Source organism: Triturus cristatus, chromosome 7 (assembly GCF_964204655.1).
Source record: "Triturus cristatus chromosome 7, aTriCri1.1, whole genome shotgun sequence".
Classification (NCBI taxonomy): domain Eukaryota; kingdom Metazoa; phylum Chordata; class Amphibia; order Caudata; family Salamandridae; genus Triturus; species Triturus cristatus.
This window is the reverse complement of record NC_140590.1, coordinates 1,201,617,032-1,201,629,927: the sequence shown is the minus strand read 5'-3', so window position 1 is coordinate 1,201,629,927 and position 12,896 is coordinate 1,201,617,032. Positions and strand designations below refer to the sequence as shown.

Below are 12,896 nucleotides of genomic sequence, written 5' to 3'. Positions count from 1 at the left end.
AGGCAAGAGACCCCAAACCTGGTGCGACCAGGAGGCTGGTCATCCCCTTGTCTCTGAGAGGTTTCCTTCTTACCTTGGCCCACGAGATTCCCCTTGCAGGTCACTTAGGCCAGAATAAGACTTGGGACAGAATTGTTCCACACTTTCACTGGCCCCACATGTCCGAAGATACGAAGGAGTTTTGCCGCTTCTGTGTCACTTGCCAAGCCAGTGGTAAGTCAGGTGGCACGACAAAGGCCCCCCTCATACCACTACCGGTGGTGGGGGTACCCTTTGAACGAGTGGGGATCGACATTGTCGGACCAATGGAACCCCAGACAGCATCAGGGCACAAGTTTATACTGGTGGTGGTGGACCACGCCACTAGGTATCCTGAAGCTATTCCACTTAGGACCACTACAGCACCTGTGGTGGCACGGGCCCTACTTGGAGTGTTCTCCAGAGTGGGCTTCCCTAAGGAGGTCGTCTCAGACAGAGGTGCAAACTTCATGTCGGGATATCTGACTGCAATGTGGAAGGAGTGTGGTGTCAACTACAAGTTCACCACACCCTATCACCCACAATGCAATGGGCTTGTTGAGAGATTCAACAGGACCCTAAAAGGGATGATTCACGGACTACCTGAAAAGCTTCGGCGGAGATGGGATGTCCTGATACCCTGCCTCTTGTTCGCCTACAGAGAGGTCCAGCAGAAGGGGGTTGGCTACAGCCCTTTTGAGCTTCTGTTCGGACATCCTGTAAGGGGACCCCTTTGTTTGGTAAAGGAAGGATGGGAGAGACCTCTCAGAAAGCCGGCATCGAACATTGTGGACTATGTACTCGGTCTCCGCTCGCGGATGGCGGAGTACATGGAAAAGGCGTCTAAAAACCTTGAGGCGAGCCAAGAATTACAGAAAGCTTGGCACAACCAAAAGGCTGTCCTGACTGTGTACCAGCCTGGACAGAAGGTGTGGGTGCTGGAGCCAGTGGCCCCAGCAGCACTCAAAGACAAATGGTCTGGGCCCCACACGATCATTGAGCAAAAGGGAGAGGTCACCTACTTGGTAGACCTGGGAACTCCCCGGAGCCCCCACAGGGTGCTCCATGTAAACAGGCTCAAGGCATATGTCGACAGGGAGGGCATGGGCTTGCTCATGGCCACAGATGAGGGACAGGAGGAGGAGAGTGACCCTCGCCCGGACCTGCTCTCTCAGAACCCTGACGATGGGTCAGTAGATGGTGTTGTCTTTTGTGGCAGCCTCTCTGGACATCAGCAAAAGGATTGTAAACAGGTTCTTCAATCCTTTCGACATATGTTCTCTCTGACGCCCAGTCAGACCAATTGGTGTACCCATGAGGTCGACACTGGGGACAGTCTGCCCGTAAAGAGTAAAATCTATCGGCAACCTGATCATGTCAGAGACTGCATCAAGACGGAGGTGCAGAAAATGTTGGAGCTGGGAGTCATTGAACCCTCGGACAGCCCCTGGGCTAGTCCCGTAGTTCTCGTGCCGAAACCTCACACCCAGGGCGGTAAGAAAGAGATGAGGTTTTGCGTGGACTACAGAGGTCTCAATGCAGTCACTAAGACTGACGCCCACCCAATACCAAGAGCAGACGAACTTATCGACCGGTTGGCTTCGGCCAGCTACTTAAGTACGTTTGACCTGACAGCTGGGTATTGGCAAATCAGGTTAGCTGAGGAGGCCAAGCCCAAAACAGCATTTTCTACCCCGGGTGGGCATTATCAGTTCGTGGTAATGCCCTTTGGTTTGAAAAATGCACCTGCCACCTTCCAAAGGCTGGTGAATCGAGTTCTCACTGGGTTGGACGACTTCTGCGCGGCGTATCTGGACGATATCGCTGTCTTTAGCTCCACCTGGGAGGATCACCTGGTCCACCTGAGGAAAGTGTTAGAGGCCCTGCAAAAGGCAGGCCTCACTATCAAGGCCACTAAGTGCCAGATATGGCAGACACAGGTTGTATACCTGGGCCACCTTGTAGGTGGAGGCCAGGTTCAGCCATTGGAGAGCAAAATACAGGCCATCCAGGACTGGGCTCCTCCACCCACCCAGACTCAGGTTCGAGCTTTCTTGGGCCTGACTGGTTATTACCGGAAATTTGTCAGAAATTATGGATCCATTGTGACCCCGCTAAACGACCTGACAAGTAAAAAGATGCCAAAAAAAGTTCAGTGGACAGCAAGCTGTCAGAAGGCATTCGATGACCTAAAGCAGGCCATGTGCACAGCGCCTATCCTAAAGAGTCCAGACTACTCCAGACCATTCATTGTCCAAACAGACGCTTCGGAGCTGGGTGTGGGAGCTGTTCTATCTCAACTGAATTTTGATGGTCATGACCAGCCCATAGCTTTTATTAGCAGGAGGCTGACCCCCAGAGAGAAGAATTGGTCAGCTATTGAGAGGGAGGCCTTTGCTGTGGTTTGGGCCCTGAAGAAGCTGAGGCCATACTTGTTTGGCACTCACTTCAAGATTCAGACCGACCATAAGCCCCTCTTGTGGCTAAATTAAATGAAGGGTGAAAACCCCAAACTACTTAGGTGGTCCATTTCCCTACAGGGGATGGACTTCACAGTGGAGCATAGACCTGGCACTGATCATCGCAATGCCGATGGGCTCTCCAGGTATTTCCACTTAGAGCAAGAAGACTCACCTGGTCAAGGTTAGCTTATTGTCCCAAAGTTTGGGGGGGGGGGTCATGTAGGAGAGTAGGGTCTGCAATCCTATGATCACCCAGATTTTTTGCTTTTGCTTCATTGGTTTACGACTTTCCCTGGCTGTGGGCCTGCCAATCAGACCCACAGCCTAGCTGTTCTCTCTCGAAATTAACACACATGTACATTAGGTGCATCCACCAATTGGAACTGGGTCACCCTGTCAGTCCCTGTCTCAGCATACCACAGGTATCCAGGGCATCGGTGTACCCAGGGCCTACCAGGGGCTGCAGCATGTATTATGCCACCCCTGGATGGCCGCCCAAATCTGACACAACTGGCTGCACGACAGCTGGGGCAAAGTGGTGTAATCACCCGTTGCTGTAGGTGTAGTATTCCTACACCTAACCCTAAAATGGACACATGGATTCCTATCAGTCACTCCTATGGCAGGCCTTGTCAATCCTGAAGGCAGAGTGCAGGGGAACACGTGGGACGGTGCTCTGGCGCGAGCTGAGCCCGTCGACGGCTTGCGGAACCAAGTCCTAATAGCCGTTCCATGGTGACGCGGGCCAACTACTTTTAAGTGCATTATAATCCTTACGGTTATTTGCTAACTTTGGCATCGCATCACCTACACATGTCGAGTAAGGTGTCATACGTATTGGAATACGAACCCCTCGCCAGTTCTGGCGACGGGGTTAGCATTCCCCCCTTTTAGAGGGGCACGACATGGAAGTAACCTTGAAACCCGGTTAAAGTTGACTCAAGCCTCAGCATCACAAAATGGATGCTGCCACCAGACACAAGTCTGACCTCCTGCTGCTGGGAGACCTTCCAGCGAGGGGAGCTTGGACAAAGGGTTTCCTGTCGAGGGCGGTGTTAGCACCATCCCAGACAAGGTTTGTGTATCCCAGGTAGGAAGGGCGGAAAGGAAGGTGATTGCAAGTGGCACCCCGGTGCTCACTGTGCATAGCCCGGCTCAAACCAGTTTCGGGGGCACACCAGCCCCTGAGCTGGGGCGAAGCCGGACAAAGGATAGGGGTGTAACCACCCCCCTCCTGGCTCCACCCATAGGTAGGACCTGGTCACGGGCCAGCCCCTTTTCTTAGAATAAAGGTAGGAGCGAGTCCCCTTCCCAAATTGGATAATTCTGAATCTTGAACTACTTTCCACGAAAGGAACTCTTGACTATTTCTGAAGACTCTCCCTTGTGGCTAAGGAGTAGCCACCCTGCACCAGCAGGCACCACCTAAGCGCTTGCGGTTTGCTGTAAGTCTCTCCTACGGATCAAGACTGCCCAGCTCGACGAGACCCGAGTCCCTGCCATCTCTGACCTTTTACCTACCTCCTCAGCCCAGCTGAGAGTCGTAGGTGTGACGAGACCTGCGGGACCGGCCATCTTCAGAACCTGCACGACGCTTATCTAGCACGCCCACGGAGGGACCCTCGAGTGAGTGCACCTAGGGTTTGAGAAGCCCTAACCCTGAGCAGCTCCAGCACCGAAGTCTGCCTCCCCAGCATCCACGAGATCTGCGTGGGGGCCCTTCCGCTCCTTGCTGTTCACCGCGTTGTCCGACCACCCGCCGACCGGCTTGTGGCCCTCTTCACGATGCACCACGATTGTTTCATCACTAGTCTGGTTGCTCCAGACTGGCTCTTGCTCCCCTTCAACAGAGGAGTACCACGGACCCTCCTGGTCCACTCCCGACGCCATCTTGACTCCCCCGCTTGGGTTGCCACTGCCAGGATCTGCTGCCCCATTCCTGGGTCCAGCCTCATCGACAGCAGACACCTTCGTGGGACAGCTCGCCCTCCATCCTGGTCGCCACCGCGCCTCCTGGTCCGAGGAACAGCCGAGTCCGACGTCATCCACTCACCTGGTCGAGGTGACTTCAGCCGGTACCCTCCTGGTGCCCACACGATCGCTGGCTAGCGGTTGAGAACTGAGTCCCCTCTGCTTTCAGGTTTCCTTCATCACCGATCCAGGCTTGGATCTCGCTGAACATCGACACTGGTCGCCTGCCAGCAACTCTTCTTTCAGGCTCCTGAGACTACAACGAGGACTTCCGACATCTTGCCGAACCTTCCACAGCCGCAGCCTCTGGGCTAGGTAACTCGAGCATCTCGGTGCTCCATCGCAGGTTCGCTTTACAAGTGTCCAGTTCCTTTATCGTTTAGTCCCACTGATCGGATCACTCCGGAATCAGTAACTTTAGACTTTCTAACCTCACCCCTTCCACTTGCAGTGTAATGGGTCCGTGCCCTCGGGCATTTGTGTAAATTGTGCAACCAGAAGTATTTTCCTAAGAGTTTTGTATTGTGCTTAGCTCCCTGACTCATAAAGAGCCAGGGTAGTCCTGTTATAAATAAATATCCTTTATTTTCATAACAACTTGTGTGGTGTCCTTTCACTCGGTGTTCAAGGGGTATATGTGATGGTAAACAGCTGGCTTAACACGCCCTCTAGAGTTTAGCCTAAGACTGCTCGTATCCACGCTACTAGGATAGCTGGTCTATAAGGTTGACTTACAACCAATCATCAATAAGGGTCGTTTGGAATGATACACAGTGATCACTAGAATAGTGAGCACTACATATCAGGCCAACTTGTCACAGGACCCAATACTTGTTCATTGCTGCATGCAACATTTTTGTGTACAGCATACTCTGTGCTCTTCTGCTGCCTCCATATGTCTTGAATATGATGTTGAGGTATATTGGCAATGTAACTTGTCATCCTGACATGTCGATCCATTAATCATGTTTATACTTTGAAAAATAATAAAAAAGATTCAAACCAAGAAAAGCACAACATGAAGTATTGGCTTTCCTGTGTTTTTAGTTCGAGCCTAGTTAGCACGCATGCGCTGTCTGCAAGACATTTTGTATTCAATAAAATGACTTTATTCCCACCTGCTGCCTACCGTTGGTTGACCCCCATGTCGCTCTTCTTTGGTGCCTCCTAACTGGTCCCAATAGCCCATACGTAACTTCTTTTGAAGGCTAAGGATCACCAGTAAAGTACCGTTTCCTTACGCCTTCAGTGTTCATCTGTTGTTTGTGGGAACTCTTCACCCCAGATCTCCCTGATCAGGCACATTAAGACGTGTATGTTTTCAATATTCCGATCGTATCTGTTGTGTCAATGCACCAGCACACAACCCCCTCCCAAATCGCAGCTTGTTTTATTTATGTTTGGTTTGCTACACAAGATGTCTTGATGACTGCACCGCATTCCTTGGCATGCAGCATTGCTCCTCTCCCAGGACGGACCAGTACCCTTACACATGATGATATATATATAGAGCAATTAATGATGGGTGATGAAGAAAGGCGAGTCACGGTTACTCAGAGCTGCAGTAAATAAAGTATTTTGAAATAGACATGAGGAAAATGTCATCCCAGTAATGAATGATTTTGAAGAAGACTGTGTGAAAGGTAGTATGTCTAACCCTGGGCGTAGGACTACGCTACGCTCACGTAGTTTGCGTAGTTCGCGCAACTACGCGCAATGAGAATTGCACGTAGCACAGTGCAAAAATGCATAGCACTCAAGCGTCAAGTTGGCGACCACGAGCGAGCAAAATAACATCCCGGTGAGACTTTTTCCTCGTTCGCGATCAGCAACATCAAGCTGCCGATCGCGAACGTGGAAAATCAACCTCCCAGCGAGATTCTTAACGCGGGAAGGTCAGGTTTCTTTTTGCGAGTGGTCGCGTATGCTCGCGACCGCTTGCGATGAGAAACTCCCAGTCCGCTTTGAGAAAGCTGCCGTTCGAGTACAAATCTACTCGAGCGGCAGAAAACGACCGCTTGCACTGTGCAAGATGCCGTTGGCAATGATTGCACAGTGCGGACAAGCATTCGGCACTGTGCAATCAGTGCGAACAGCATTTTGCACAGTGCACTACGCAGTTCGCGTAGCTATACGTAGCTTGCTTAGTGCAAAGTACACTTCGCGTAGCTACGCGTAGCGCTACTACGCGAACTACACCCAGGGTTAAGTATGTCGCAATGACAGCAGTGTGTATGTTTATGTAGCGCTTCCTGCACTATCCAAGGCTAGTCCACTGCAGGGTAAATGGGGTGCGAAGAGAACGACTTGCACCTCGTGCAGTGTGTGAAGAAGAGGCTCAGGTGGAAGCCAGTCAGAGCATTCCTCCCACCAGGAAGAATACACATTTTAAACATTGTTAATGTAGTGGTTGAGGTTTCGTACAATAAACACTGATTTGATAAAAGTGAACTGATTTTTTAAAATAAATTTTTTCTTTTATGAGCCTAACCTCTCTAAGCAGTCTTTCAAAATACATGGGGGCATATTTATAATAACTGACGCATCCCTGCATATCAGCAGGGATGCGCCAGTTATTTTGCGCCCCAGCTCCGCCATCATGGATGCGCCGCATTTATAATGCGGCGCACCATGGGGCAAAAACGGCACAGATGCGTCACGCATCTGTGCCGTAAAAGTGGCGCATTGCTGGAGTTGCGTCGCAAGCGCAACGCAGCTCCAGCAATGCTCTGGGGGGCCCTATCTGCACAATGCTGCGTCAATCCTTACGCCTGCTTCAAGCAGGCGCAGGGTTTTGACGCAGCATGGGCTCAAAAGTGACTGAGTGAAATCTTGTAGATTTCACTCAGCCACTTTTATTAGGCGTTCCTGCGCCGGAACGCCCCCACCTGCCCTGGAACGCCTACATGTGGCGCAGGGCTTTACAACGTGACGCATCTCCCAGATGCATCACGTTATAAATACCCCGCACCATGGCGCAGGATTTGCACCGCTGCTGCGTCACAAAAGTGACGCAACGGCGGCGTAAATGAGGCGCGAGTCAAACATAAATCTGCCCCATGGTCTTAGCTGACATATCTGGGGCAATTTGGCACTCAGATGCTAAAACAGAAAGAACCTTTTCTTAATTCTAATACTGTATTGCTCTAACTGTCTTCTGACACCATTTGCACACCTCGAATGATTAAAACACGAATGCTAAACCGTCTAGCATCATTAATAGCACATTCTGACTGCAATGCAAATGTGTTCTTCTGATGAGAACCTCTCAAGTGGCACTGGATTGTTCCAGGGCTAGTTACATTCTTCCTGGGAGTGACACTATACAGTAGCGCCTGCATGTCTGGTTGGTGGGGCGGTGGGCACAGGGGAGTTGTGCAGGGAGGGGGTGTCGCGCAGAGAGATCACAATTTAAAAGAAAATGTAAAACCTACCTTTCCGCCGGGTCCTGTGTCTTCACTACTCCTGTTCTCCTGGCTCAGGCTCCCTCCCCTCAGCCCATAAAAACACTGTGATTGGTCGGACGGAACCCAGCCAGGGGCTAATGGTATGGCCATGTGCGCATGACTGGTTTGGGTGGCCTGAGAAGGCCAACCAAACAGTCTTTGTGCACTCAGGAGTGGGCAAACCACTCCTCCCCTGCCCTGCTCAAAGAGCAGAGCAGCCCAGCCCACCCGCTCATCCGCAAGGCAAACCAAACATAAAATGTTAATAACTTTAAATTATTACCATTTTATGTTTTGGTTTTCTCACACTGCAAGAAAGCAGTGGGGTGACGCTCCTCTGCCCTAGTAGGGGAGCCTCCCCTGACCCTATGAATGACCCACTTCTTAAAATGTTTATTATGGCTAACAGGCAGCAATCGATGTAATGCAGGCAAGTGGTAAACCCTTTTCGTGAGTCAAAATAACGGGCAACCGATTTCATGGTAGAAAGTTGCATGCACGTGAAACGTTCCAGCAGCAATAGAGCACTCTCATATATAACTGAATAATAGACGGAAGAAGAAGAAGAACGTTTGCGACATAATTATGTAAGTGTGTCAAAAGGGCTGAGCCGAGTACACATTACCCCAGGCTCTGAAGGTAGGGTCTTGAAAGTTGAGCTGTCAATAAGGGTTGAACTCATAGGCCCTGGTTCCAAGTGACGCAGCAAAGTAAATTATGCCTTTATCACTCAAAAATCCGCTTTGAAGCCGCCTGACAAGACTATCAGTCAGCTTGCGATTTTAGCACATGCCGGGCGTTTTTTTTTTTTTTACTAGTCTTGAACTAAACATCCTAACCTATTGCCACCGTTGCCTTTGTTTGGTCCACAATGAATTATTTCACACTCTTGACTGCAAGGCACAAGGCAGTTCATGGTATATACAGCAATTTGTTTCGCCTCGCTTTAGAGGTGGGCGATCCAATCAATTCACAGGGCTAGCCGATTAAAGTGCCTGGCTTGACTCTTAGAGCCCCAGGCACGAGCCTAGCTCTAAAAATGTTTGCAATGTAAATCATACAACAAACCACGTAAAATATGATAGTCTTCAGACTTCGGAAAGGATTTATTCTTTAAGATGTCAAGTACATTCTGGTACTGCACTAAGGTGTACTTATTAAAAGTGATAGGTGCATATTATCAAGAAACTGCGTTAAAGTTATCGCCGCTTTAGCGGAAGAAAACTGCCGCTAAAGCGGTGATAATGGGCTTGATAATATGCCCGTGAGAATTCCCATAGAAGCCCATGTTTTGGTGTCAACTTGGGTTTCTATTGGAATTCTCTGTGGTATATTATCAAGCCCATTATCGCCGCTTTAGCGGCAGTTTTCTGCCGCTAAAGCGGCGATAATTTTAACGCCGTGCTTGATAATATGCCCACCAGTGGCATGAATGGACTACACGCCAAGACAGTTGTGTTAACCCTGTTAGCTTCATTATTATAGAGCAACGTTAGTCTAAGTCAAATACTATATAGTTTTTTGTGTAGATGACAATTCACAACTTAGATTTTTGAAGGTGCTTTCATATGCAATATTGAAGAAAAAGGAGAGTTTAGGAGAATTTAGTTAGGCCAGATTTTCTGGTTGACTTTGTACAATCAGCTGCTTAACGGGTATCTAGTTACCTCTTCCTTTTGCATCAGATGTTTATGCTTTGTTTTCATAACCTCTTTGTTCATGAGGGTAGGGCCCGGGGTGGCAAGCAGAAGCCACGCAAAAGTTCTGATCTTTTTATGCTCGAGATCCCAACAGGACCTCGGGCTGAGTCATATCCAGGCTTCAGGCGCAAGCTTTCAGCGGCACGCCCACCTCTTCCTTGCCTCAACTAGACACTCGTTACCAGCACGATTTATATCCCTGAATTGGTAAGTTTTCTTGGTAACTAGCACAGCCTTGCTAATTGTCAATTATGTACAGACCACTCCCTGGTGGGAGTTGGGTGCTTAAATCTTACATGCTGCTGTTCTTCATAAAGCACTTATGAACCCGGGCTGGGTAGGCAAAGGAGGACCCAGTGGAGGCCCAGGTAAATCGCCGAGAGGGAGCGGGAAGCCCCGCCTCACCCCCTCCCCTGCATTTGCATAACAGAAAGGCAGGCGGGGGCCAGGATTGGCCCCCGGCAGGCTGGGCGAGCCCCCCCCAATCAAGGGGCGAGCGTGGAAGGGTGAGGGGGGATACAAAGGGGCCAGCGGCCCAAGTGAGGCATATTAATCCCCCCCACCTCGCAGTAGGAAGGAGATCGCGATATTTACAAGGGGTTTCTTGAAGCTTGGAGGACTGAAAAAATGCCACTAACTGCAGTTTTTAAGACCTGAGAATAGATTGTCTTAAAAATGGAGATAACCCATTTCGGCGGGGTTTTACTGCTGGGAAGCGCTGAAAGCAATGTTGATGTGCTGCCCTGTGACAAAACTACAGGGCAGGACTGCGCACCATCAATAAGATAGTGCACATTCCTGGGTCACACTCATGAAAAATGTTGCAGCACTGCGACAAGACAGCGTTGCAACACTTTTCACTACCCCCTTCTTGCGACACCACAGATGCGTTGTATTCACTGGACAGCACTGCATGACACAAGTAATGACAGATACGTCTGGAATCCTGATGTATCTGTCTGCGCTTAAGTCACGCATTGCTGCAGTTGTGTCACAACCATGACACAACTCCAGCAATGCATGGGTCCAGCTTATCCCTGTGGCACTGCATCACCCTTACGCCTGCCATCAGGCAGGCGTAAGGTACTGACGCAGTGCCGTTCTTGAGGGGTGCCTGGGTGTTGGCGCACTTGGAGATCCATCGGTGGCGGTTGCGCGCTGCGGTGTCATCGTCTGTAAGTGTTGGCGGAGTGGTGGTGCCGAGGGAGCAGATGAGATGTACTTCGGTGGCCTTGATCCAGCTGCAAGGGTGGCGATGATGGCAGTGGTGTACAGTGAGCATGGTGAAGACGTGATGTATACAATGATGGTCGGTCCAAGAGAATCCGATGGTGTGGCTGTAGTTGAAGGTCCCGCTGGTGGAGGAGACGTGCTTGAGTCTGATATTGGGGAGTTTCCCCAGGAGGGGGTGGTGTTCTGGTCAGTGGGATTGTCCAGGTGGAACTTGAGTTCGCCTAGTAGGATGTCGTTGGTGGATGGGAGAGCCTGGTGTTCAATGAAGTCTACAATGATATCGGAAAATGGGTGTCCATGGCCCGGGGGGCCTGCAGATGAGGGTGCAGCTGAGGATGGGGTTGGTCCAGATCTGGAAGTTGAGGTGTTCCATGGTCACCGTTGGGTCATTAGAGTGCGTGGTCAGTCGGAGTGTGCTTCTGTAGGTGATGGCAATGCCTCCTCCTGGATGGTTGGAGTGGTTCTTGCAGGTGAGTTAGTAGCCATCAGTGATGGAGATGTCTGGTCCGGAGCAGATGTTGGTCCTGGCAGGCGATGTAGAGTCCAGGGTTGATGGCAAGGAGGGTGCTGACGCCGTAAGGGTGGAGTGTCCGAAAGGAAGGGTCCTTGGTGCTGAGCACGGTCCAGGGGCAGACAGATTGAGCTTTGAAACACTGCAAAATGACTTTAAACAGGGTTACCCCCAAGAGTTTAAAAAACTCAAATCATGATTTTCCAAAAAGACACATGTAAAAATAAACCAAAACCAGAGTAATCTACAGGGAAGGCAATGAACTTGCAGCCAAATTAACCTACACTGCAAGACCATTTAGGTTTTTAGTAAGTTCATGCACCCCAAAAAGTGCCAATCAACTAAGTGCATTTGTACCTTTAATGGCAATAATGGAAAACTTCAGCATATGAACTCCCCAGCAAAACTCTGAAGCCATCTGTTCGGTGGAGCTGTGGAACCAACTCTTCTCTATTGTACCAGTGCTCGGGGACCTGCCTACACCTATGACTACACTATAAGGAATAGAGGCTTCAACTTGACATAGAAATATTTACTGCAAAGTTCTAGCCACTCTTCTTGTAAAAAAGTCATATTTTTAATGTAAAGCCCAAGAGAAAAGTGCGGCAATAATCAGGTTAGTAGCCAGAGATGAGCACCAAGCTGCAGAGAGTGAGAAACAAACATTTGTCTGAAACAAGAGAATGACTCTAGAACTCACACCCTGAACTGACTAAGAAAAACAAGCTGAACAGCCAAAAGGCAATGGGAAAAAAACAGATACAGGCACAAAGTTAATAAAATGCCACCTAATACTAAAATAGACAATAGAGTCTAGACGAATAACTTGTCATAGTAAACATCAACAAATAAATGTAACTGAAAAGAAAAAGTTTCGGGGGGGGCTGAATCTTTTAAGCCATAGGCAGGGTGGAGCTGCTGGGGCTCTTAGTAGGGGTGAAACAACAGCGAGGCCTCATTAACATGCAAATGGTCTTTTAAAGACCTGTGAAGTGCTCGGGTGCAGCTGTGTGTGCGCCGGGAAGCTGTCCCATCCCGGGCTGCCACACACGACGGGGGGGGGGGGGGGGGGGCTGAAGCCCTTTGAGTCCAATGGGTGTTGCGCGCCTGTATACAGCTCCTCGCCCGCTCACGACTTGAAGACTTACCCAGTGTGAGGAGAAGCAGGGCCACGCATAGATTGGCACAGAGCCTTTTGGACATCTTATATTCGGTCTCTGCCGCCCCGGTGTCCGTCCTCACTCTAACGGCTCTCACCGTCGTCTGTTTGCAGCTGCTGCCTTCAAGAAGGGACCAGTTATTAGGAGTACACTGAGCTAAGGTGAACCACTCCGGCGCAGCAGGGCCGATCCGCGACAGCTGCGGAATGTACCATTCAGAATGTCGACTGACCTGTTGAAAACACCTTGCTTTTTACCTGACCCTATAATCAATTCGCTCATACCTTTTGGTATTTATGGGAGTATGGAGGACAGAACACTGATTGACAGAAACTACAAACCCCTCTGACAGAGCCGGAGCAGAAAGTCACGTAAGGCTTAATGGCACCAGGTGA

At 50.0% G+C, this 12,896-nt stretch overlaps 1 protein-coding gene across 1 annotated transcript in view; it reads right to left on the bottom strand.

Moving 5' to 3' along the window:
* The window catches only part of LOC146811599 (transmembrane protease serine 9-like), a 452,993-nt gene extending 440,347 nt beyond the window's left edge, over positions 1-12,646 (bottom strand). Inside the window, exon 1 of the mRNA XM_085618580.1 lies at positions 12,490-12,646. Within this exon, the coding sequence (XP_085474706.1) occupies positions 12,490-12,544 (55 nt within the window). The 5' untranslated portion in view covers positions 12,545-12,646. The remainder of the gene's footprint in view (positions 1-12,489) is intronic.
* Between the last annotated feature and the right edge of the window lie 250 nt (positions 12,647-12,896).